At 42.7% G+C, this 27,916-nt stretch overlaps 1 protein-coding gene across 5 annotated transcripts in view; it reads right to left on the bottom strand.

Moving 5' to 3' along the window:
• The window catches only part of LOC138287551 (adenosine deaminase 2-like), a 214,764-nt gene that overhangs the window by 93,722 nt on the left and 93,126 nt on the right, over positions 1 to 27,916 (bottom strand). For all 5 annotated transcript variants that reach the window (XM_069228069.1, XM_069228068.1, XM_069228065.1 and 2 more), the window contains 4 exons: positions 10,762 to 10,987; positions 8,181 to 8,391; positions 4,726 to 4,853; positions 1,595 to 1,685 (listed from right to left, as the gene is read on the bottom strand). In XM_069228069.1, coding sequence (XP_069084170.1) covers positions 1,595 to 1,685; positions 4,726 to 4,853; positions 8,181 to 8,391; positions 10,762 to 10,987 — 656 coding nt within the window. The remainder of the gene's footprint in view (positions 1 to 1,594; positions 1,686 to 4,725; positions 4,854 to 8,180; positions 8,392 to 10,761; positions 10,988 to 27,916) is intronic.

The following is a 27,916-nucleotide window of genomic DNA, read 5'->3' as shown; positions in this document are numbered from 1 at the left end:
TTATTGCAGGACTGAAAGGTGTGCTATCCTTTTCCTCACCAGAAACTTTGGCCAATAACTATGCCAGCATCTATGCACTTTGATTTTTTATAATACAGCATCACAAAGAAAAGTCACATGAGTAGAGGTGGTAAGCCAAAGATGCTAAGAAATAATTTAGGGAATTTGCCATCTACTACTCAGAAGTAAACTATATGGCAAAGAAATGTAGAAATAAGCAGGGAACAAGGAATAACAATGAAATGTTTGTCTAAACCACTGTGACTGGCACAGACACTGCTTCCATTCTGTTGTGAAGCTAATCTGAAACCCACAGAAGAGGATCAACGTTTTATAAAACCTTTCAATCACTAACCTACAGCATCTCCATTACAGTGTGTGATCTTTGCCAAATTTCATTAAGTGGAGCGGATATGCGTAGAGCCTTTAGCGACTTTGGCTGTGTCTCACTTAATAGGATTAGCGAGATGCATCAGGTATTGTACTGCACAGAAGTATGCAGAAGTAAACAAGCCCTTAAAATGCAGACCAATACCTTAAAGAAGAATGTAATGCTATACTATGACACAGCTCGCAAAATAGACTCAATGGTGTAAAAAGAAAGGGTTGAAACTATTTTTAGGTGGCATGTATAATCACACTTCAGACAAAGGAGGACAAAAAAGATTGCAACTCTAGGGAGTTTCCATCAACACCAAGATATCTTGAGGACCACCTGCAAACATGGAATACACTACATAGAAAATATAGGCAAGGGAAACAGAAATCATGCTCCGTCATGGTGTAGAGATCAGAGGTATGAGGGTGAGATGCACGGTGTTGAACAAAACATGGATGCCACTGGTGATTAGTGGAGGTGGATGATTTGTTGTCCTTGGGGATTAGGTTCATGGATGATCTTCCTGTAATGAGATGGCTTTTGCTCACAACTTTGTAGCAGGTAGTGATGGAGATGCTCTTAGTTTCTGTAGCTGGGTATGCATTGGTAGGGTGACAAAAGGAAATGACTAGAGTCTAGTCGTGGTGCATATGAATCTGGGCGCAGCTAGGAGTTGAAGAAATTGGGTGGTGATCCTCCGATATAGAGTGTACAGAGCAACTGACTGAGCCAGGGAGCAGTAGACATGGACTACTGAGTTAAGATCAGCAACGTGCATATGACAACCCATCTTGGTGAGCGTACAGGGAGGTGACCAGGAGCAGACAGGTTGAAGAGAATCTGATTTAAGAAGTTTGGAAATTTGTCAAGGGTAGAAAGAATAATGGGAGGGGGCTGGGTAGAAGGCTGTCACTGTAGTCTTGTTTAATTAGGACCAAGGTGATGTGTAACAGAGAGGAATGAGAGGTAAGCAGATTTTGTAAATGTTGAGGGGTGAGATCAAGCAGCCATAGCAGTGGTAGTGACAAATTATAAGAGCGACAGATGGCAATCAAAGTAGACTTTGTTTTCTGGTGAGGGTGATGGGATAATCTTATCCAGGACACAGGATACGGGAGTAAAGATGGTGATATGTGGTGATGGGAGTGATGAAACTCCACTGGAGGCTATGATGAGGAAAGCAGGTTAGAACTAATCAAGGTTCTTCATAGTTACCATGTCAAAGCCAGCCAGGGTCTCTGGAAACTGGGCTTTTAGTTCGATGGCAGCCTGGATTGCGTCTTTAGCAGTGGTCTCATTGCAGCCCCTTGAGAAACAAAATATGTGCAAAGATGTAATTGATAAACAGGGGGTGCCATTTTGTAATAAATACATTTCTAATTTCAAGAGTATTTACCCATAACTGTGTCGAAGAAATGGGGAAGAACTTAATAATACCTGCAATGTGAAGTAGGGTACCCTTCCACCATGCAACAAAATGTCTTTACGAAATCTCTGCAAGGCAAAGACACAGAATCCCAACATCCATTATAAAGAGGTGCCCATCAACAATACTGTCCCTCGGATCAGTAACATGGGTCTACTACTTACAGAGCAGAAAAAAGCCCAATATTCCCTTACTCAGGACTGAGGTATGTTAGTCACTCAGTTCAGCTCAGTTGATAGTTCTGAGGAATGTTTCAGATCCATCCTATATAGCCGTATGAATTAACAAGTTTCTCTGCCTCTGCCATTCAACATGGGAACGGTTCAAAACTGCTCACCTCAAAAGTGAATCCTACTGAAAATGACTCATTTGGTGGTAAAAATAGCATGTGACGTTAACAGCGAAAGAATAAAAACTTGCATATATAGTGGTCCTGCCCATAGTGAACATTTTCTAATTCTAAGGCATGTGAAAGGGGTAGTGGGAAACCCAATAAAACCCAATCCAACAACTGTAGTACTGGGTTTAGGAACTTCACAGATTAAAAAATGAAATAACACAGACTAGAGACTGGTCACCAATGTGCTATAGGCAGCGAAACAGCTAATAGCACAAAAATGTAAGTCCACAGCTGCTACAACAATACAAGAATTGGAAATTAAACGATGGATGTTAATAGCAATGGAAAAATTGACATGAGAGCAAAAACAAAATGATATATAAATATGTATGGAGACCTCTGGCATATTATCTGGGGGTGTTTAATTGCCCACAATTGTTAAGAGCTCTACGACTTACTGGTTAGAGTGTTGACTATTTTTTAAGGGAGAACTAAAATTAAGAAACAAAAGATGATGTGGTAGAGGATAGAAATGAAGACTGACTATGCAATATGTTAATAGCCTAAACCCACCCTGGAGACCATCTGGGATGGTGAGGGGAGGGATATAGGTTTACGAAGTTATGGAGATGGAGTTTATTATTGTCTTATTGATAATAGGGCTTTAGCCTAATCTATCTGTAACTAACATTCTGTTGGACAAACAAAACAAAAAAAGAGTATAACACAAAAATCCCTTTCTAAACCCCCAAATAACCTAAAATTAACTCAGTGACAAAATTTGGTCATAAATAATACAAAACAAACCAAAGAAAAGTTTTAAAATGTTCATATTAACATAATGAAACAATTTAAAAATTTGTCGGCGCCAGGGAATGGGTTAGGAAGAGAAATGATTAAGTGGAAAGAGACATACACCAAAAAAGTGGTAAAATCGAGAAGCATAGGGGAGAGTGAAAACAATTTAAAATGTAGAAAAGGGTGAAACATTATGGAATGAAGAAGCTGAAGGTCAGGTATTGAAGACCCCAACAACAATGTAAAAGTGACATCTCACCCAGTGACCCAGGGGAAAGGGACGTCATTATGGAGAAAAGGATCTGTATAAACCTTGAGTAAAAACCATCCAGGGTACGTAAGTTTGAATGTTAATTACACCTTGTTACACCTAATGTACTTGTACTGAAAAGAGAATTTAGAAAAAGAGGAAATTGTATGACTTGATTTTCACTACTTAAATTGAACTTATATTGAAAATTTTGCATAAACGGTTTTGGTGAAATGCTTTGTCAGAATTTCTATGCATTTATGTTTTGGGAAGACACATACAACTATGTGAAACAGAACCGTCTCAAAGACGTTTTACTCAAAAACAGTAATTTTTAAACTTGTACTGTATTGGTACGGGGAGATACAAAAACAAACAACAGGTGGGATTTTGAGTAGTGGTCCCCTTTCCCCTAATGAGACACCTGCTCATCATTAATAGAACTAATGTATTAATTTAGTGCATGTAGAAGTGGGAAAGGAAAGGGGAAATGGGAGTTATAGGAATGGTGCTACCATAAAAGACACCCATTTGTATTAATCAGGTCTTAAAAATTTGTGTCCAATAATATCTTATTCCCCACTCCTGCCCTTGTCTTTAATCTAAGACAAAGTTGCTCTGCTACGACTTCCAAGTACCTACACCAGCGACCCCTCACACATAAAGTGCACATAAGTCCTTGTCACGTTAAAGACGTACACACACAAAAACCCCTACAGCGAGACAAATACTTTTATGACCCTCCAATTCATGCCTCACACAACGTATGCTATGGTAAACATCCCCACTCTTTAGCCTTCAGGTTTTTACAGTACTTTACCTCTATGTCCCTCTTCCTGGTTTCAGCCCTCACCATATGTATATATCCCTTCTCATTTGTAGTCCTACAAATCCAAATTCTGTCTGCCTCCTTCCTAGGGTGGTATGTCATTGAGGCACCATCCAGTCTTTTTCCTTCCTGGATGGTACAAAGTTTGCAGTAGGAAGAAAATTGGCGGCAAACTTTGAGCTAATTTTGTCACCCTTGAAAAGGTCGAGTCTTGGTGGACCGTGCAGGATTCAATGTTTTACCTTGCAGGTTTCACACACACGCACATAGTGCCTAATTTGTAAAAGATGAGTGTCTGTACCCAGAAATTTACTCAACGGCCCACAGCTGGTGCTATTCAATGTCAGGGTGCCAATTACCAAGTCTGTATGGTCTTAAATCCACATTATCCCTCTTTAATACACTGCAAGACACTCCCTGTCACTTTATCTCACTCTTGCAGGCTCCTGCTTTCTCCTTTTGTGACAGTTTTTCCTTCTTTCTATTCCTGTTTTCCCATTGTATGTTTTTTCATCTCTTCCTCACAGTCAAAGTACGATGAGGAAAAATAAGTGCCGGTCCCCAAAAATGACTGCTGGTGGCCCGACCGGCTCAAATTAAGCACTGCATTTATGGAGCAACCACATAAATCCATTTAGCCATCTTAAACGTGGGTATAGAAACACAAAGCAAAGACTGCTTGTGTTGGTACTGGGATTCCTACCTGTGCACTGTGTAAATAATTTTGACTCCCACGAAGTCTGGATGCTCACTGACAAACTGCCTGGCCACATCTTGGTATGCCTGAAGGGCCCACGCCCTGTCATGCATTGTCCCATCCAGTTCGTAGACCTGTAATATTAACAGCAAATTAGTTGTGAAACACTTCGTCGGCAGGACAATTTTTTAAAACATTGATTCAAGATTTCTAGTTTGGATGATGTGTTCTGTACTGTGCAGTTCAGCACAGGTACCAAGAAAGTAGAAAGGCTGCACATTTGGTAAAATTACCTTTTCCATACTATCCCTATCGCAGAAGAAATTCTGCTGGGGATTCTCTACCGGAGGTGACTCCTCCAACAGAGGTTTTAACACTTTCTCTAAAAATGACAGGATTTTCCATAACTACTTAATTTTAAATCTAGCCCTGCATTTTATCACTGTGTGTTTTCACATAGAACCCAGGCAAAGGAACACATAAGAACATGATGAAAGATACACACGAGTAACATGAGAAATGGTACATATAAGTAACATGAGGAAATGATCACATAAAAGGTCGTCATTTAATTACAGAGGCTTTCAACAGTGTAGGCAATTGCAACCACAACAGAATTTAAACTATTTAAACATTCATGGGAAATGCCTGGGGACAGACAAAGGAGATTCCTCAAATCCTGCTCCAGAGGTTAACAGAGGTGGCTCATGCCGGGCAGTCAGCAATCAACTGTTTAGTTCCTTCTTACTGTCAAGCACACAATGTGTTTCAAGACCCCTTTCCATTTTCATCAGGAACACCAGATTGTGCTGTCCCATTAGGCTGATCATTTCTCCTTTTTACGGTTAATGTGTGAATAGTACATCTGGTCCAGCTGTTTGCTGAATAAAAGTTAAAGTACAACATTATGCAAACTACACAAAAAAGAATGTCCTGCTTACCAATAAATTTAATACCATTCAGTCTCCACAAGAACTCCTATTTAAAGTCCAAATATGGAGGAAGCACCAGTGCCAGCACCACATGCCAAAATTCAGTTTATTGCCATCTTTGGGGAATACTGAGGAGGGCCAAAGGTCTATTCGTCGCCCTGCTGTGCTGGATCAACATCCATCTCTAGCTATTACAGTTAAACAAATCTTTGCTTTTGAAAGTCAGATTTGTTTTTAGAGGATCTTGATAGGCAAGGTAGTAGGAAACCCCACCCACCACATATGTCAACAAACCATAATACATGGTGGTAGGTGCTCTGTTCAGTTCTAGGCTAGAATTTAGCAATTGCCTTTATAAAGGCCTCAGCGAGGGCATGGCTAAAAGGGACCAAAATGTGGCTGTGCATGCAGTGGTTGTGCATAGAAGGGATGTCTCCAAAGAAAGGACACCATTATTTTGGCTTTTGGTTACAGCCTGCAATAGGTTTAAATTGGCCGCCCGGATCCTTCGGTGCTACCATCAGCTAGGATTCAACTTCCTAAGACACAAAATAGTATCCTGTGCACCTGCTGAGGTTTAAGCTCAGATCCGGGGTGGTAGGGCCTTCTCAGTGGCAGGTCCTGTTTTATAGAAAGCTCTTCTACTGCAACTCAAAGAGTATTACCATCCTTTGCCAGCTTCAAGGCAGCTTTGAAACCCTATCTCATTTAGATTCCACAGCAAAACCAATAGGCCTTTACCGAGGAGGGAGTATGCCTTAAACATATCAACATTCATTCACTTCAATCAATATTATTTGACAGAGACTAAGTAGAATCTTCTCGCTATATGTACCATACTAGAGCCTCAACTTACCATCATATCTTGTGCAGTAACTGGAGAGATCAGAGTGTGGCAGAGCTCCCAGAAGTAAACCTCAACCGCTTGTTAAAACCTCTTGTTTTAAGAAAAGATCCACTAGCAAGACAACCTTCTCCATGAACACCTTTAAGATATAGAATGCTCTTCCCTGTTGCTTACGACTACTACCTTGCTTGTCTATCTTTAAAAAGATGCTAAAGGACAACTTACTACAGCTTGGCTAATTGTAGATGTCCTACTTTTTGCTTCATATTTTCCAGACCTCAATGGCGAGAATCTAACTCTGTCCCCTGTACAATCTATTAATTTACATATTATGATGTATTTTAACCGGTCTTAACTAATTTATGGTTCACTATAATCATAATCTTGTCTACTTGCTGAATACATTTCTAAATCAGCCACTTTTCATATCCAAAGTCCATTAAACTCACATTTATTCCTACTCATATAATTGCTATCTTCATATTGTGGAACTCTCTATCAGCCGAACAGCACCTTAAAGCATGTTAACACTTTTCCTGGTTTGCAGTGCTATATCAAGAACTAGCAATAAATAAATAAATGGAACCTCTAGTGCTGTAGAATTCAGTGAAACCAGCTGATCAGAAGGTCCAGACAGGCTGTGTCTGGCGTCAATATGTGGTTAGCTACAAAAAATTTGAAAGTATTACATCTGCATATTTCTTTATGTACAAAGCCTTGAAAATGCATATTTTTACAGCATTTTCCCACCTGCACGCCCTAAGCTCGCTGTATGGGTATACATTAAACGTCTTCTGGGCTTCCTTTAACTACTGGAAGATGGTAGCAAAGCTGATCTGTAAAGTTTTTCTCAACTGATCCTTCGAGGATCAGAGAATCATTCCTTTCAACCTTACCTCAGAACAAGGACTCTCCCGCAACACACCACACATAGCTTCTTAGAACATGACCACCAGAGTGGAGAGGTCCATCTCCAGAACTATTCAAGTACTTCCCCTTCCTGTTCACAAATACAAACAAACTGCTGGCCTGAATCAACTTCAGTAAAGGTTTTAGCTGCTATTTCTATAGTGTCTCATCTATCAACCGCTTCACTTTCAAACACTCTGAATTCGTGTCTAAGTAACTAACCAAGTGCATAAAAGATTCCTACTAAAGACCACTAAATGTATTGGTGAGAAACTGAATCTCATGACAAATACCCACCTATGTGCCAACAATGCTGAGCTGAATTTATCTGTGACAGAAAGGTACAACAATAAACAGCTGCTCTTGAGTAAAATTAAGAAACTAACAAAACACAACTTCACTGGAAGAAAAGTAAGAAAAGTCAAACAAGTTATAGTCATAAAAAGACAGTGCTTTTTTATGACTAATTTGTTTGAGTTTTTTTAACTTTCCTTTTAGTGAAATTGTTGAAAGTTGAGAATAAGATCGCTATTGAGTTGAACAAAACTAGTAAAAAAGTGGCTGAACAATGATAAGAAACAGCAAACTGTGTAAGGAGGGCCAAAGAACCTTAACTAAGTGACTATACACAATGACGCATCTGAATCTTTAGAAAATATAATTAAACACACATAAATGTTGAATATCCACTGATACAAGTTAAAACACTTCGCAAAATTTCTTAAATGGGCAGAAATCGGCAGAAAACATACCAACATGAAAACTGACTATACCTGGGGCAGTAATGCCCGCAGTTCGATGTACTGTATGTTGTCCTCATAGAGCTCCTTTAAACCTGCATAAAAGTACTTCTTGAAGACTGGGGCATAGGAGACTAGGCTGATTGTAGCGATGAAGGCACCCTCAAACCTTCTCCAGATGGAGCTCTGGGTTGGATAGGCCTGCTCTGGATTCTCAGTCACCAGGGACAGGTTCCTCACCAAACTGTGGAAAAACAAAAGAGGGCGACAGCAGTCAGGAGGAAGAGCAGATTGACTGTACACAGACAAAGAGCAACAAAACAGGTAGTTTTCTAAAAATACTTCATTAGAAATATAGAAATAGATCGCAGATGAGGAGAGGTTCAGCTTTCTGCTCTATCCTTATTTTGGTGTACGGTAAAGTATACAAGCCTTTCTCTGACTCCAGCTTTAGTCATACTACTATGATCTGTGCCTCTCACATGGTTGCTTTTTAATCCATGTTACTACTACTCTGACATAAGGGTCTATCAACTTTGGGATGCGCAGGATTCAGAGAAGTAAAGACATATTCATGCATGTTACACTTATCATTAGGAGAGGGTCCACCCTGTCACCATGAACCTCCAAATTATCTGCAGTCATACGCCTAACATCAAGCTTAACGTTTTCTGCAGCAGGTGATATGGGCTAGCCAATGGCCTCGAGTCTTCCAAAACCTTATCATCACCTTGGCACACTCACAAGACTACAAAAAACTGACTTTGTCACACTTGATCCCAAGAGTAACTCTGATCCTAAAATAGTTTTAACACCCTTGTCCCTGTCCTTTTTAGATTATGTAGTAGCTTATGCAGTGGCATGTAATGTTGTAGTAAGATTACTAACAAAATCAAAAGAAAGAGGGTGTGGCCAGGAGTACTTTTCTGGAAATAACTATATCATGAATTTCCAACAGCTTTCTTTGCATTTCATAGATCTAAAAGGTAGTATCTCATGAGCTTTAGGTGTTGTTAAAACAGAACAGGTATGCGGGCTACCAAGAACCAGATCTATCAACCAACACTTTAGCTGTATCTTCCAAACCCATTGAATCTTCCACAGTTTATGAGGAGCTCCCGTTCATGGTCACAACAAGCAGACATCACTACTAAAGACTTCACCAACCGAATGGATCAGATAGACTTTCTTTAAGGGCAACAAATGGTTATTCCCAGCCAGGAAAAACAGACAGCTTAAACCTCAACTACCATATCCATCTGTAATTAGGTAAGCTAACCCTTAAGAGAACAGAGGGCATTCATGGCTTTTACAACGTTATTGTAGAAAGATGATCTAACAAGTGCAGATAGTATAAAGGTAAATGGAGAATGAGATAATGGATTTCAAGGCCTGAAAATTATGAAATAAACTGGATATAGGATTTTATCACTCCAATCCACAAGCTAACAGGCAGTTCCTTCTGTAATAAAGATTAGCAAAACTGATTATGTCTTCATGTGAGTAAGGGAATGGCCATCAACAGAAGTGGGCTGGTAACATACTCAGCATAGCCCAGGAAACCACAAAAGTCACATATGTAGTCCAGACACATCACACATGTAGCACGGTCAGTGAAAAATCTACTTATAATAGTCAGACATAGGGCTTTTTTAAGGGAGGCAGGCAGACATGATCTATTCCACAGTACCTTTCTGATATGTTTTGGTGATTTTGACCTTTCTGTAAAATGTATGTTGATAGGTTAGTTTGGTTTATACTGGAAGGCTTGAACAGAGGAGGAACTTTCTTTAGACCTGTTGATCCTGATATCTGAAATGTCTCTAATCACTCTGCAGTATAAGAGGTTATTTCCACTGTCTCATTCAGAGCCAGTTCCATGGCAACATCACTCCGGGTGCCATCAGCAGGGGACAGTCCAGGCGGCCAATGAAAGCATTTGATATGGCCCAATGTTTTGGGGAGACAAAATGCTACTCTGACGCAGGAGTTAAACATCCTTCTATTAACAGCATTCTCATTCACAGTGTAGGGAGATTTGCGAAATTTACAACTGAGATGTCATCAGCAAAAACAGGCACGAAAAACTGTGGACTTCCATTTACTGCATACTCACTAACTGATGAATGCTATTATAAAATGTCTGGCTGTGAAAGAGCTCTTAAGTATGGGGTCATTTGATAGCACTTTTAAGGATTTCGTAAATAAATATTGCCTTGAATAAGACTGTGAGCACTAAACGTTTGGTAGGCTTTATATAACCCTTATCATTACAGCATCAGGTATCACCCAAATTGCCATGTTTAACAAAGATACTGTCATATGAAAACTACAGACGAGGCAAATCAAATATTTATCTATGATATTATGTGTCCTGCAACAGGTTAAAATGCCACTCCTATGAAAAGTGAAGCAGGAAAGGTCTCACAGATCGAACCAAGAGTAGAGAAGTGTATGAGAAGTCTCAAACACAACTCACATACTGCATGATTACTGTGCCCATAAGGTCTCCTCAGAGCATTAATACAAACCAGGAGCCTCAGTTACTCCTCAGAGATGATTTCATTGCAAAGCTAACACCAATTTCCAGAGAAATGTTCCCTTATCAGCTCACCTGTTATCAAAAGCCTCAACGTCACTCAGCTGTTTTCGGTAGCTCTCAAGCAAAACCCAGTCTGAACAGTTAAGCGGTGGTGGACCCACTGGGGGAGGGTTGAAAAACTTGAACTGGACCAAACCTGCATTGCTGAAGCAAATGTAACAATCGGGCAAGTATGATGCCTCCTTTACCAACCAGTCGACGTTCAGAATAGCAAAATCATGCAAGTGCAAAGCTGCTCCTAGAAGTGAAAGGAAAAGGCAGACTTGGAATGAGATGATCTTTACAGCCCAAAGCGTGAGCTTGGAAGAAGTGAATCTTAAATCTGAAATTCTAAAATATTTGATTTACTAATGCTTAATAAATTTTAACTTACAACACAAAACAATTGCCTCTGGCCTACATTAACAATGCAACAAGTAGCCCTTGCTGATCCATGTAAGAAGGTCTTTTTCAGTGGTAGGAGAATCTTTGTTAGAGATACGCAGGAGTAGCTTTGACCACAAACTGATGACAGGAATGGTCCACCTCCTACACTACAAAACCTATCCCACTCTCCCCAAGCCCTCCATCTGGATTTCTGAAGCATTCCAGAATATTTATAGTATCCACTTGAAAGGTGTGTAGGTTTTAGATATCAGTCTTCTGTCGAACTGTTGGAATCTCAGCACAAGAGCCCTCAGTGAGTATCTCTGCATGGTTCTACAATTACCCCAGTCTCAGGCTCAGCAAATCTCCGAGCATGCTCGTCAGAGAATGAGCACCCCAGCCCATCCCTTCTAACAACTGAAATGAGAAGGACTGCAAAGGAAACATATAATTGCTATGGGATTTATGACATGATGACAAACAGAAGAATTGATAGTGATACTTTGTGTTATTTTTTATTAGGTTTACAATAATGATCAATCCATTGTTACATTTATCTTAACCTTGGATCAAATGCCCTGCCTTATGCCAAACTGAACAGTCAGCCTTACTCTAAACCTACCCCCATTTCTAACCACAGACATAATACTAATTATAACCCATACCTGAATCCCAATTTAAATTCTTATACTTTATAGGTTCTGCCTGCAGATTAGTTTTAGCTGTCAGTTGGCCAAAGAACCTATTGTGTACAAGACTTACACTGGGCTTTCAGATAACCTAGTGATTGCGACTGACTGGCTTTCTTGTCAGCCTCATTTGCTTGCTTCTTATTCAAGGGATTTCCTTCCCTGTCTTGTGTCTGTCCCTACTCTGGAGCATAGCTTCTTTCACTTACTTTCTTATTGGGTGATTTGTATCCTTCCACTGCTCAAATTTTGTGAACTACTTTTTAGTTATAGCATTAGCTAAAACCGTTTTATTATAATAAAATTACATGTATGATATGCTTACTCATTAGACCTCTTCATCAACTGGTCCGTTATTGTGTCATCCACAATTTTCTTAAGAACTCAGACTGGGGCAATTGGTCAGCCCACTTTATCTATTGACTAACTTCACTGTGAGCTTCGGCATTCTGTCCTTTCACAGGAGCACATCAACACACAAAGTAGTTAATTTAAGTGCCAGGGATTACTTTGCCAGTGTGTGCTTTTTGGGACCAAAAAAATAATTCTGCTTTTAGCAATACTTTTTAAGATTGATGATGACTCAGTGGCTTCCCCAACAATAACATTTTGCAAAAACCATGACAACACAAAACAAGCATGGACGAGACCAAAAAAACAAAATAAGTACTGACAAAGCCAAATGTCTGGATGGCCAATATCAGATCTACTGGCTTTGCCAATGCTTGTTTATGCTGCTTTCAGCACACAATGAGAGTTCATGTGTTTTCTTGCTCTCTCCCTCATGTGATCTTTCTCCTGCAAATAAAGTGAGCTCATTGTTGTTTTGTCCTTGACCATTGGTTCTCCCGCTCAGCTTTTTACATTTTTCTTTTACTTCCGACCCTGCTTTAAATGCCAACGTTGCTACCCCTCAGACACAGACTTCTTCCCCCACAAACACTTTTATTGTTCCCAAACCTTCCCAGCCCTTTAGAAACCTGGGTTACATTTTTTGGTGGGCCAGCAGCCTCCATTTGCTGGTAGGCCGCTCTGTTTTCAAAAAGTGCTTGTGTGCATGTCATATTTTATTCACTGCTCAAGGTGGTATTTACTGCTCCTGGTGGTGTCTCCTATCTTGGAACAGCTAAATAAACAAAATGACAGCCACATCATGCTGCGTACTTGTGCATGTGTGATGACGTACACGCCATTAGGCTAGGTCTAACCATTGGCAATTGCTCGGGGTAATACCCCCCACCTTCTTTTGCTCACCATGCCATTACAGTTTGTGCCCAGCCACATGCAAATCAGTCTTGAACCTGCTCCAATAGGGACAGTCCAGTCCAAACTTCCAGCCCAGATAGGAGGGTGGGAGATTTATTTCCACATCTTCAGGCCTTGGGCAAGGCTGATAAAGTAAGAAAACCATATCTGCGTTCTTAGGCAAGGTGCACAGGAGCAATATGTGAATTAAAAGATTCTTCCTGTGCCGTTCTCTAAGAGTTGGATGGTTAACTGTTTCACGGCGTGGCCTGTGGGGCCAGGGAGACTCCCACCCGGGTCCAGGCCAGGCAAAAAGGCACACAACTAGAGTTTGACTGGCCGGAGAGAGATCGGAATAAGACAAAAGGCCAAGTTCTCTACATAGACATTTGTATGTTATGCTCTAATGTCACAAGAAGATTGGCCACCAAGGCTCCCATTAGATTTAAGATAATCAGTTAGCATTTTACGTCCTGGAATACCCTGAAAACATTCCTGCTCCCAGCTTAATGACTAAAATACCTACCAATTATTTTTTGTTCAGGACTAAGAGACTGCTAGGTGGTAAAATATAGCTCTCCAACAATTTCTTTTTAACATAAAAAATATCATAAATATGTTCTTCGGGCTTCAAAGTTTCAGCACCCCAACATTTTTTGACACTTATTAGTAATTTTGGTATGAATACTGTTCCCATCATTTATGATGATGTTGCTGTTTGCGTCGAATATCACAAGAACTAATGCACTTAAAATGGTACTATTTATGTCTCCATCTATATATGCTTTTTAGGAAATCATTTATACCAGCAGCAAACCTCATCTTACCGTCACGGAGCCTGCGCAGGGAGAGGTGTAGTTTTGTTTGAAAGATTGTCAATTATCTTCTTCCCGACTCCCTCCTGATCTTGCTGAATTCCCTCTAGGTCTTTTCTTTAATGTTCCAAAGAAGGCTGTTTGCTTTTAGAAACATGTGTCCTTCTTCCCTTCATTAACTTGCTTTGTCGCTCCTCTGGATTTTTGTGAGTGTGAATCATAAATGTAAATGAATGAATCTTCTATTCCCAAATTTACATCCAATTATAAATGTTTTTGTTAACACTTCTGTTCTGTTTCATTGGTTTTGAAACATTTATGGACTTTACAAAATATTTCCAAATTATGCCCAAGTAGAAAACATGTCTTGGGAAGATTACCTGCTCTATATTGATTCATGTAATTTAAATGAACAGTATCTACTCCAGCACATCAGTGTCTGTGTTTCACTTTTCAAAATGGAGATTGCCTTTGTTTCAGGGCACAGAGACTCCTCATAGTTTCACGTGCATCTGCCTTCTCTTTTCTTCTTTTCGAGAATCGGGTTTCATCTTTGTGAGGGATATTAAGCATTTGGAAGCCTTATTTCTACAGCCAGAAATTCTTTGCAGGATGAGTTTTATGCATGAAGAAACCTATGAATGTTTCTAATGCTGGTAGCAGCTATTTTACAGGTATCTGTAATCTAATCCAGTTTGTGGTACTTGCAGGAATGGATTTGTAAGCAAGCATCTAGAGACCACTGATTAAGGGATAACCATCAGGCCTTTCCTATGGTTATATGGATGTAAATTAAAATGATCAAATGAACAGAACAGAGAATGTTACTTACCCTGTACCATCATCTCATAGGATATAGTACTGTAAATTCACATGCTCTGCATACCCCTGCCATCTAATGCTGGGCCCAGACATCTCAGTGACAAGACCTGTTATAACTCAACCCTTGCTCCACAATGCACCCGCACACTGGATCCATCCTCAGATTGTTTTCCGCTCAGCAGGTGAGGAGTGTGAGTGGAGTTCAGTGTCAAAGACAGAGTGCTCTGTATAGTGATGGGAGTGAAAAGGACAGAAAAACATCTGTAAACTGCTGGATTTGGAGAGAAGTACGGGTGCATTTGAATCTAAAGTACTACATGCCACAAGCAGATGGTTACAGGGTAAATAACATTATCCGTTAATAGCATGTGTGGTTATAGATTCACATGCTCTGCATAGATTTTACAGCAGCCCCCCTCCAAAGCAATGGCTGGAACACAGATGTATGCAGAGAGCTCTCTTTCTTGACAGCTCGGCATACTGAAGCCTGTTAACGTGCTAGAATGGCCACACATTATTGCCCGGTGAAGGGTAGCAAGTAGCAGCCTTGCAGATTTCTGTTAAAGGGTTTTTACCTAGAAAGGCTAGGGCTGCCCCCTTCTTGCATGTGTAGTGGGGCCCAGGGGACAGGGTTAGTGTTAGCATGGCTTTAGCATAGCAATTCTGAGTGCCCTTATCTATCCATCTAGCACTGCCATCTTCAGAGATGGCATCATCCAGTTGGGTATGGGGACAGCCATCAAAAGTTGATTGAACTTCCTAAAAGGATTAGTTCTATCAATATAATTCCTGAGTGCTCTTTTAACATCCAGAGTGTGAAGGGACCCTTCCACTACAAACTGAGGTTGTGGGAAGTGGGAAGCAGACTGACAGCTTAAAGGTCAGGTTCACGTGAAAAGGTGAAACAACCTTATGCAGACATTTGGGGTTGGTACAAAGAACTATGCTATCTTTGTAAACCAGGATGAATGGTTACTGTACTGTAAGAGCCTTGAGCTCACTGATGTGTCAGAGAGGTGACTGTGACTATGAAAGTCAACTTTGAAGACAGGATGTGTATGTCACACAAGTGTGGGAGATCAAAGTAAGGACCCACAAGTCACTTGAGGACCACATTCAAGTACAACTCAGGTGCAGGAAGTGTCTTTGGAGGTATTACCCTCTTAAGACCTTCGATGAAGGCATTAATGACTGGGACAATGAAAAGAGATGTTTTGTCTGTTTTGTAGGTGTGCTGCAACTGCGGTTAGGTGTAAGCATATGGAACTGTAGTGAAGGCCTGCCTTGTATAGTTGTGTGAGGTAACAGACATTCTTCTGCCCAGAAGCCTTGGAGGGGTCTTGCTGTTTAGAGCTACAGTAATGCATGAACATTTTCCACCTACCTGCATAACAGGCTCCAGTAGTGGGCTTTTACACCTCTCACAGGATAAGTATGCATTCTTCTGGAAGTTTGAGGTAACCAAACTCTGGAAACTCAGGTGCCAGATTACAAGATTCAGTAGCCTGAAATCTGGGTGTCTGAGCAGGCCCTGATGTGGAGTGAGGTCAAGCCTCAGTGGGAAATTCTTGTGTGGATTGATTGACATCTCCAGGAACACTAAAGACCAGGGCTTTCTCACCCAGGTTGGACACTAGGATGAAGTTCATGGACACCTGCAACATCTTCCTGAATAAATGAAAGAGTGTACTTTTAAAGAACAATCTTCACCAATAGGCATTTTGCCACTAAAAAACAAGGTGCAACAGACGCAGAGAAAGACAAACAAAGACTTATATACAGGGTAAGAAACATGCCTTAAAGAAGCATAGCAGAGGCTCTACCAGGCAAGAAGGTGGGTTTTAAGCTTTTTCCAAAAAATAGTAAGGTCCTCAATATCCTGGTATTTCGGAAGCTGATTCCAGTTAACACCACAAAGGATCTGCCACCAATGCAGGACAAATTAAAGTGAGGAACGCAGCAAGAGTTTTCCATTAAGCGAACAAGTGCCTCAATCTTCATCCATCATGTATGCTTGCAGCAGAAGGTGCAGCAGGCTTCACAGGATGCAGGGTTTGAAAACACTGTGGTGGTTGCTTCAAGAGTATTTGTTGTTACATGATTGGCAGACCTGGAAGAGTGTTTGTTCCATGGAGCTGCCCTGTGTGCTTTCTCTGAGTTTTTACGGAGAATGATCAAGTTTCGTCGAGGTTGAAGCTCCGTTAGCTCAGTGCATCCAAGACTAATGGTCGGTTGCCATTGGTTCCGAGTTCTTGCCATAAGTGCGGATGCTCTCAGCGATGCAATAATGCTGTTTTCGTCACACGGTTTGAAGGGCAAATAGCTGGACCAGAGAAAAAATGTGATGGTGGGAAAAAGCAATCTGAGGTGGCACCAATATGCTGGTGCACTGTGGACCTAGGGTGGAGTCACAACAGGGCCTGACCAGGCTGCAAATATTTCTGACAAAATACAGACTAAAAGAAAGTGGTTCTGACTAATTGTTCTTGTCAATTCTTTTTTGATTAGTTTTTCTTCATTAATGGTTTTCTCCAGATTGATGAAACTAAGCTGGAGAAAAACATTTTGAAAAAAAAAATATATATATATATATATATATATATATATATATATATATATTTTTTATTTTAGTTTATTGTTTAGGAAGGGCTTTCCCCTCCTCCATGACCCACCATTTTTTAGGTGGGGTTGCGAACGTAGAACCTAATTTAGACTTTGGCAGATGGGGTTACTCCGTCATAAACATGACAGATATTCTGTCCACCATATTACGATTCCATTATTTCCTATGAAAAAAGTAATACTGAGGACGAGATATCCGTCACATTTGTGACGGGGTTACCTGCCCGCCAACCTCTAAATCGGGCCATTAATCTCCCTTACCCCATTTCCTTTCTTTAAAACCCTTACCTCTTGAAACCTCTAGTTTTACCCCTTTTTTTAAATTTTATTTTACTACTTCCCTCTACCACATTTATTTGTTTCTCCATCCAGTATACCCTCACTATCACCTTCCCCTTCATTTTACTCCCTTCTATTCCTCTACTCCCTTACTTTAATACATATGACTTCTACTCTCCCACATTACTCAGTCTTAATTTTACTTTGACCTCTTCCCCACCCCTTCTACGTGTCACCATCCTATACTCTCTGCCCCTGCCACCTCTTTCTCTTTCATGTCCCTTTCCTTTTCTATAATACCACACATATTGCACCCACCCCACTTTACTCCTTTTTACAAGTTTTCTACTTCCCTTAACTCATTTATGTTTGTATCCATCCCCTGCTACCGTTTTCCCATTTACTCCCTGCTATTCTTTTACCTCCCCATCTATTTCTTTAATATCCATTTGACATTTACTTTCCTTCTTTACTCTTCTTTTAAATTTTACTTTTATTATTTACCCTTGCCCCGTCTACGTTTTCCCCTATCCTATACACCCTTCTCTTACCTTTTTTTGGTGACATGTGCCTTTTCCATGAAATCATATTATTTTTGTGGAAAAAGTAGTTTGTCATTTCTCTAATATTTCAGGCTGACTTTCCTCATGTTGGAAAATCGTCAAAATGACTGCATACCCTTGACTTGGACATCTTTGAAGAAAAACAAGTTGCATACATCTGGGCCCAACACGAGATGATAGGAGCATGCGTATCTACAGGCACAAATATGACAAGTTTATTATTAGGCAGCTTAACAAAGCAATGTGTTGCCATGGGTTTTTTACTACAGTAGTATAGCTCGCCATAGTGGGCTATACCGGCCATTAAGATCTGCTCCAGCGTTAACTGCCCTAACAAAAGACGAAGGGCTTTGAGGGAGCGGGAGTTTAATGCCAGTATAGCCATGCAGAGCTATAAGGCTATTAGAACATTCTGCCACTAGAGAGCAGAATGTTCTAGTGAATGAACCAAAGGCCTCCTGGAGCCCAAAGGGGTTAAAATCCCCTGAGGCTCTGTGAGGCCTTTGTTCACATCAACAGCTGTGACCAACATCGGAATGTTGGAGATCCGGGATTCTACCGGCCATTAGAAGCCCGGAGCACTCCATCGTTTTCAATGGAGCTCCCAACATTCCAATGTTCTAATAACAGATTTGCCTTCTTTAGCTAGTGATACACTAATACTTTATTGTGCCCTTCCAGATAGTGGGCTCTCTTTTTCCCTGGAAGGTACTCTGCTAGCAAATTAATTTTGTGACAGAGAGCCCACCGCCAAATGTTCTGGGATAACTGTGAGAGTTGGGGCCAGCATGTATCCCCTGAAGGTAATACATGGCTGTCATTGTCCGTCTGGACAAGAACAACCTTTCCTATCAGGTGAGGTAGCAAAGTCTTTAACAATAGGCGGATGGCTAGAAGTTCCAGATATGAAGGCCGTGGCGTCTGGGCTCTCCTCAGCCTTGAACAGTCAGGTCCTGTAAGTGCGCTCCTCACCCCGTAAGGGAGATATCCATTGTAATGGTCCCTGCTGGAACTGGGTCGAGGATAGGCAGCCCCTGCAACAGGTTGTTGATATTCCACCACTGCAGAGAACGACAAATGCGGTGGATGATCAATACTAGCTCATCCCAATGACCCTCCGCCTGAGAACACTGTTATGCTAGGCATTCTTGCAACGGACGCGTGTGTAGTATTGCCATCATGCCTAGGAGCTGCAAAATAGTTCTGGCTGTCACCTGCTGATATGCCTGGAAAAGAGTGTGCAGTGCCTGGATAAATTGAATCCAGGCAGGGTTTGGATACATAATACCTACTTCCAAGTTGAGAATGGCCGCTAGGTAGGGTTGGATATTGGGCGGCTGCAGGTGGGACATGGTGGAGTTGGATGGAAAAGGGTTATGGTGACTGGCATGTGTTTGCGGCATTGCTGATGGGTGCAGCTCTTGATGAGCCAGTCGTCCAGATAAGGGAAGATGTGGATGCCCTGTCTGCGCAGGTGTGCTGCTACCACCGAGAGGCACTTTGTGAATTGATCATATTTTCCGCTGCCCACATACCTGAGATATCGAGGATGGGCCAGATGTATCAGTCTGTAGAAACAGGTGTCCTTCAGATCGAGTGCAGCCATGAAGTTGCCTTATTAGAGAAGTGGAATTATATCCTGAGGAGTAACCATATGGAAGTACTCTGTAAAGATGTATTCCTTTAGGGGCCCGAGGTCGAGAATGGGTCTGAGGGACCCATCCTTTATGGGTATTAAGAAGCACAGATAGTACACTCCCTTGCCCTGCTGATGATAGGGCACGGGTTCCATAGCTCCTTTCATAAGGAGCGTTAGCACCTCTTCTTTGAGAAGCTTTTGGTGTCCTATGAAGAGTCTGTGTTTGCGAGGTAGAATGGTGGGAGGCTTGGAAGTGCTCTGTAATGATGTCTTTATTTAGGGGACTGAGAGGGACACTTTTTGGGGGGGTATTAATAAGTACAGAGAATACCCTTCCATGCCCTGCTGATGGTAGGGGACAGCTTCTATAGACTCTTTGATACAGAGCGTTTGGACCTCTTCTTTGAGAAGCTGTTGGTGTTCTTGGGAGAGTCAGTGTTTGTGAGGTGGAATGGTGGGAGACTTGGAAGTGAGCACCAGACAATAACCATGTTGGATAATATCCAATAACCACTGGTCTGAGGTAATGGTCTGCCATGTGGGAAAGAAGCCTTGGAGGCGCCCCATGACTGGTGTGGTATATACAGGGGAGTAGAGACACATCAGATATAGGTGGTAGTTGCAGATCCTTTTTCCACATTTATCTCTGCCTCTAGAATTGTTTCCCCTGTAGGACACTCTAAGGTAACCCCTGGGTGAGGACAGCTGTCCCTGGGTGTGTTGGTAGGACATGGAAGCTTCATGGGAGATGGACTTTGAGCCTCCGCAATAGGATGTGTGGTAAAAGGAGCCACAGGGAGCAGGGGTCTGAGGTGCGGTCGTTGCTTTAGCTGTCTCTGTATCTTTTTGATGTTTTCTAACATTTGGTCCACTTCTGAACCAAAGTGATGTTGGCCATCAAAGGGCATGTTCCTCTGGTTCTGCTGAACTTCTGGATTGAAGATGGAGATACGGAGACAGGTGTGTCTGCATAGGACGACACTGGAATTAGCCCCCTGGCAGCGGAGTCTGTGGAATCTAGGGTACAGCAAATAGTAGTATAGGATATCTGCTTGCTGTCACTGAATATTATGTGTCCCCTCTTCCTGTGTTCCTCTGGAAGGTATTGGAGGAGCTCCTCTATTTCATCCCAGAGGGCACGATCGTCTCATGAAGGGAGGCTGACTGGATTGGAGATACACCTAGGTGTTAAGGACCTGGCTCAGACAGGGTCTTTAAAGATGTCAGGCATGTGGAGCAACATGTCCTTAAGCATGGGGAGGTAATGAGTAGAGAGGTGGGTAGAGCAGTGTTTCAAAACGGAAGTCCTGCTTTAAAGCCTCAGTATACATATACACTTTGTGGAATAAGGCTGCCATACCAATGAGTTCCTGATTGAACATGGAATCGTCCGGAGGGGAGGGATGGGCAGGGTACAGATCAGGATCTGTTTCCCCCAGGGGGTCTACGTCATAAAATTTGTGTGGATCACCTTGCAGAGGGGGTTGTTATATGGATCCTCCCTTCTCACATACCCACCCATGTCAGAGTGAGGAGACCCCTGAAGGGTGGTGTCAAAGGAGTCCCTTGGAGAAGCAGGTAGGAAAGGTGAAGGCTGAGGAACAAAGAAAGGGGATATTTGTGCATGCAGTAAGGAGCTAGTCACCTCATCTGCTTTCTTACGTTGCTTTGGTGGAACCGGAAGGTCCAAGGCTTTCTCAAAGGACAGTTGGCCCTTTAAAGCTGGAACAGCAGCAGACACAGGAGGGCGATGAATATCCGGCCTGTATGGGGATAAATGACCATGTCTTTCAGTAGTTTGTGGAGAATGGATTTGACTACATTGGTTCTGCTGATCAATGTCGAAGTCTTCGGCTCCGAGGTTCTGGTCAGTGCCAAGGCAGAAGTGGTCAACGATGAAGTTCTCTGTGGTGGTGGTGTCTGAGTAGCCAGCGCCGAAGCGGCCAGTCTTGAAGGTTTCTTTGGCACTGAAGCGGAGCATCCAAAGTAATTTTTCGGTGCGGACAATGGCTTGAAATCAGTGACAGTCCAAAGGCTTGTCTATGGCACTCCACAGTGCTGTGCACCCTCGGGTAGAGAGCTGCTCAGTTTAAGAGTGGTGTCGAGGGGGAAGGTGTGCTGTATTCACGGTTTCCAGGGATGGCAGAAGATCCTTGATCTCCAGCTTGGACCTGGAGCTTTCCCCTGGTGAGAAAGCCTTCTCACCTGCAGCTGACAATTGTGGAAGATGTTCCCCTTCGAGGTCCTCAGGACCTAAGAAGTCAGGGGTGTCATTATCGCTCCTGTGCAAGATTTCCAGTTGATGTGCCTGACGGTCGTGAAGAGACTTCTTGGAACGGAATGAGTAGTAGGCGTTGTAGGCAGCTTTGCTGTGCTCGGATGATAAGCACAAATTGCAGACCAGATGGAGGTTGGTTCAAGGGTATTTCACGTGGCAGCAAGGAAAATATTGAAAAGTCATCCTTTCCATCATCATTGAGGCATTGTAGAGCAACACGACCGAGAGACGGGAGTAGGCCTCAACAGGTGAGGTCTACAAGGGGCCACAGTCAAACTGGAGCCCCGCCTGAGTGAAGTAGCCAAATGTCGGCTTAAGAGAGGAGAGAAGGGAGTCCCGATCGAAGTACAATACTGGTGGAAGGAAGGAATCTGTGTGAACCGAAAGAACACTGCAAGGGTGTCAACCAGGAGCACATAAGCACATGTCCGAACCGGAAAGCAGAAAGAAAACAATCTAACAATGGAGCCAAAGATCATGAGCATTACCAGCAAGAGGAGGAATCACTATATCTCGTGACTCAAAAGACTTAATTGAAGAAAAACAACCTGCACACATCCGGGCCCAACAATAGATGGCAGGTGTATACACAGCACGTGCATCTACAGCTTCAAATGCCTTGAGTAATACGTTCCTGGCCCCACTCCAACTGGTCTTGCTGTGTGGAGAAGAAAATGCCTCCCCAATCTGGGACCATTCTCCCTGCTCACGTTTTTGCACCTTTCACACCTAATTCAGGTGAAGCTAGACTGAGCATTTGCTGGAGAGCTAACTCAAATTACCCTATAGCAGTTTCAGGCTGGTTATAGATAGCTTTCTAAAAGTTACATTTCTAATATATTTAATAAAAATCTGACTTCAGCATTAGATTGAATGTGTATTAAATATTAAAATAAGTCTTTAAATGGTGTAGCTGGTACAGGTCATAATTATAGATTTAAGTAAATAATCTATGCATTTGCACATGTTTGGGTGACTTTTGTTGTGGGTACACTTTATGGATTTGATTAAGACCCACTAGGCTTAGATTAGATTTTTATGGTCCTGATGAATTGCCATAGATCCATAAAGACTAATCAAGCTAGAAACATGTCGACCATTTAAGAGAATATTGTGGAACACTACTCCCTATTATATTTCTGTTTTGTTTTTAACCCTTAACAGGAACTCCTGGAATAAAAGTACTTACGAAAAGGTACCTTAGTTAACTTTAATTTCACTTCCACCAATCTACAGTTTCAGCTAGAGAAGAGCTCCTGAAGATTACCACGTTCTTTCAACTACCACGTGGCACAGTGAGGAAAAAGATCTCCTAAAAGAGCCCCTATATTGGGGCTTGTTGGGCAGTGCAGCACCAGCCCAATAAGGAGCTAGCTCCATGATAAAGCATGTCACCCATCTGGGTGGGTGAGAGTTCATGCTCTGAAAAATAAAATATTCCTCCTGTCCTGTTAACTACTACGGTAATCTATTGAAGTTACCTTAGCTTCTTTGGTCAGGAACAGCACACTGGGTTTTGAGTATTGTTTTCAACTCACCAGTCTAAAATGGACAGGGCTTGGCACGCCTACTTGCTCAGCACTGGGATACGCTTCCGGGTGTTACTGTGCTTTGCAAATAAACATAACACTTCATGTGAAAAATGCCTAACTGTCCATCTGAAACTCTGGGGAGAAATGAGGAATTACGTGGATGAATCAGGTGTGTTCTTCCAGAGTCCCATGTTACCAATTTCTACAGTAAATCCTTTTTTCTGGGAATCCTCATGGCACATCTCATAATACCCCACCTCTGAAGTAACACATGTCGTTAGTATCTCAGGTGGGAGCAAATATAGGCTCAACGTATAGGTGCACGAAATGCAGCCCATATAATGTGAGGCATGCGATAACAGATTTATTTGAGAAGATTATTGTACCCAAGAGTTGGGCCACTGAAATTGATTAATTGTAACAGTTAACTTAATTCCCTCCTTCTAAGTTACAGGAAAGCTCCCAAGTCAGAGCTGCTTTTAAAAGAAGAATGTCTGTGCTTTTAGAAGCTCACAACAAATCACATTGATCTTGTGAAGAACTGGTGACCTGAAAACTTCTCCTTTGGGCATTTGGATCCCTAAGAAGGTGTCAAATATGGGATGATAGAAACACTGATCCTCTGATCGATGTCTTCCTCCATCCTATGCCTTCTCTGGACCATAACCTTTAAAAAAGATATCTCAGAATGTATAACTGTAGGAAAGTACCATCTTGCCTGGCATGTTACCCCCATTTTTCACTGTATATATGTTGTTTTAGTTGTATGTGTCACTGGGACCCTGTTCTCCAGGGCCCCAGTGCTCATAAGTGTGCCTGAATGTGTTACCTGTGTAGTGACTAACTGTCTCACTGAGGCTCTGCTAATCAGAACCTCAGTGGTTATGCTCTCTCATTTCTTTCAAATTGTCACTGACAGGCTAGTGACCAATTTTACCAATTTACATTGGCTTACTGGAACACCCTTATAATTCCCTAGTATATGGTACTGAGGTACCCAGGGTATTGGGGTTCCAGGAGATCCCTATGGGCTGCAGCATTTCTTTTGCCATCCATAGGGAGCTCTGACAAATCTTACACAGGCCTGCCACTGCAGCCTGAGTGAAATAACATCCACGTTATTTCACAGCCATTTTTCACTGCACTTAAGTAACTTATAAGTCACCTATATGTCTAACCTTTACCTAGTAAAGGTTGGGTGCTAAGTTACTTAGTGTGTGGGCACCCTGGCACTGGCCAAGGTGCCCCCACATTGTTCAGGGCCAATTCCCCGGAATTTGTGAGTGCGGGGACACCATTACACGCATGCACTACATATAGGTCACTACCTATATGTAGCTTCACAATGGTAACTCCGAATATGGCCATGTAATATGTCTATGATCATGGAATTGCCCCCTCTATACCATCCTGGCATAGTTGGCACAATCCCATGATCCCAGTGGTCTGTAGCACAGACCCTGGTACTGCCAAACTGCCTTTCCCGGGGTTTCACTGCAGCTGCTGCTGCTGCCAACCCCTCAGACAGGCATCTGCCCTCCTGGGGTCCAGCCAGGCCTGGCCCAGGATGGCAAAACAAAGGACTTCCTCTGAGAGAGGGTGTTACACCCTCTCCCTTTGGAAAATGGTGTGAAGGCAGGGGAGGAGTAGCCTCCCCCAGCCTCTGGAAATGCTTTCTTGGGCACAGATGTGCCCAATTCTGCATAAGCCAGTCTACACCGGTTCAGGGGACCCCTTAGCCCTGCTCTGGCGCGAAACTGGACAAAGGAAAGGGGAGTGACCACTCCCCTGACCTGTACCTCCCCTGGGAGGTGCCCAGAGCTCCTCCAGTGTGCTCCAGACCTCTGCCATCTTGGAAACAGAGGTGCTGCTGGCACACTGGACTGCTCTGAGTGGCCAGTGCCACCAGGTGACGTCAGAGACTCCTTGTGATAGGCTCCTTCAGGTGTTGCTAGCCTATCCTCTCTCCTAGGTAGCCAAACCCTCTTTTCTGGCTATTTAGGGTCTCTGTCTCTTGGGATTCCTTAGATAACGAATGCAAGAGCTCATCCGAGTTCCTCTGCATCTCTCTCTTCACCTTCTGCCAAGGAATCGACTGCTGACCGCGCTGGAAGCCTGCAAAACTGCAACATAGTAGCAAAGACGACTACTGCAACTCTGTAACGCTGATCCTGCCGCCTTCTCGACTGTTTTCCTGGTGGTGCATGCTGTGGGGGTAGTCTGCCTCCTCTCTGCACTAGAAGCTCCGAAGAAATCTCCCGTGGGTCGACGGAATTGTCCCCCTGCAACCACAGGCACCAAAAAGCTGCAATACCGGTCCCTTGGGTCTCCTCTCAGCACGACGAGCGAGGTCCCTCGAATCCAGCAACTCTGTCCAAGTGACTCCCACAGTCCAGTGACTCTTCAGTCCAAGTTTGGTGGAGGTAAGTCCTTGCCTCACCTCGCTAGACTGCATTGCTGGGAACCGCAACTTTTGCAGCTACTCCGGCCCCTGTGCACTTCCGGTGGAAATCCTTTGTGCACAGCCAAGCCTGGGTCCACGGCACTCTAACCTGCATTGCACGACCTTCTAAGTTGGTCTCCGGTGACGTGGGACTCCTTTGTGTAACTTCGGGTGAGCACCGTTTCACGCATCCTCGTAGTGCCTGTTTCTGGCACTTCTCCGGGTGCTACCTGCTTCTAAGAGGGCTCCTTGTCTTGCTCGACGTCCCCTCTACCTCCTGGTCCAATTTGCGACCTCCTGGTCCCTCCTGGGCCACAGCAGCATCCAAAAACGCTAACCGCACGATTTGCAGCTAGCAAGGCTTGTTGGCGTTCTTTCGGCGGGAAAACACTTCTGCACGGCTCTACAAGGCAAGAGGGATCCGTCCTCCAAAGGGGAAGTCTCTAGCCCTTTGCGTTCCTGCAGAAACCGCAGCTTCTTCTGTCCAGTAGAAGCTTCTTTGCACCCGCAGCTGGCATTTCCTGGGCATCTGCCCATCTCCGACTTGCTTGTGACTTTTGGACTTGGTCCCCTTGTTCCACAGGTACCCCAGATTGGAAATCCAGCATTGTTGCATTGTTGGTTTGTGTCTTTCCTGCCTTATTCCCCTATCACGACTTCTTTGTTCTTTGGGGAACTTTAGTGCACTTTGCATTCACTTTTCAGGGTCTTGGGGTGGGCTATTTTTCTAACCCTCACTATTTTCTAATAGTCCCAGCGACCCTCTACAAGGTCACATATGTTTGGGGTCCATTCGTGGTTCGCATTCCACTTTTGGAGTATATGGTTTGTGTTGCCCATATCCCTATGTGTCCCCATTGCATCCTATTGTAACTATACATTGTTTGCACTGTTTTCTAAGACTATACTGCATATTTCTGGTATTGTGTATATATATCTTGTGTATATTTCCTATCCTCTCACTGAGGGTACACTCTGAGATACTTTGGCATATTGTCATAAAAATAAAGTACCTTTATTTTTAGTATAACTGTGTATTGTGTTTTCTTATGATATTGTGCATATGACACTAAGTGGTACTGTAGTAGCTTCACACGTCTCCTAGTTCAGCCTAAGCTGCTCTGCTAAGCTACCATTATCTATCAGCCTAAGCTGCTAGACACCCTATACACTAATAAGGGATAACTGGGCCTGGTGCAAGGTGCAAGTACCCCTAGGTACTCACTACAAGCCAGTCCAGCCTCCTACAATAACCTAGTGCAGTAATCAGCCAAGTGGACTAGGAAAATCAGAAATACCATGAACAGACCTGCAGAGCTGTTCAAACACACCAGCTTAATGAAAACCATAAATGGACTGCCTGTCTCTCACACTTCTACGTCCATCGCACGACTAAGTGCTGCATCCCATAACATTATAATCGCACCTTGGTGGTCATCACACATGACATGGAAACACATCCCACATACTATCAAAACAAAGGCAACATCCTTCCTCCTGTACACCATGCACAGTGTAATGTACTACTCATGCCGGCAAGCTATTCAGCGCCCCACATAGGGGGTAATAAGTGCAGATACCATATATCTGCTCATTCATCATACAGTGATGCTGTGCCCAGTATGGTGGTGCAGTATGTTCTACTTGCAGAGTGCAGTGAAAAACTGCATGTAACCTAACGTTTTACTAAGCAAATGACCAGGGATGAAAACAATATTCAGAGAATACAGCATGTACACACTCTATCAATTTCTCACCACTAATTAGAGACTTACTTATGTTAAAAAAAACTAAAAATTCATATACGTTTTGCAGGTTCAAATTGCAGGAAACACTTCCATGAAAAAGCCTGTCATATGGTTAAGTAGGCCATG

The sequence above is a fragment of the Pleurodeles waltl genome, chromosome 4_1 (assembly GCF_031143425.1).
Source record: "Pleurodeles waltl isolate 20211129_DDA chromosome 4_1, aPleWal1.hap1.20221129, whole genome shotgun sequence".
Taxonomy (NCBI): domain Eukaryota; kingdom Metazoa; phylum Chordata; class Amphibia; order Caudata; family Salamandridae; genus Pleurodeles; species Pleurodeles waltl.
The sequence above is the reverse complement of the archived record's forward strand: the minus strand, read 5'-3'. Positions and strand labels throughout refer to the sequence as shown.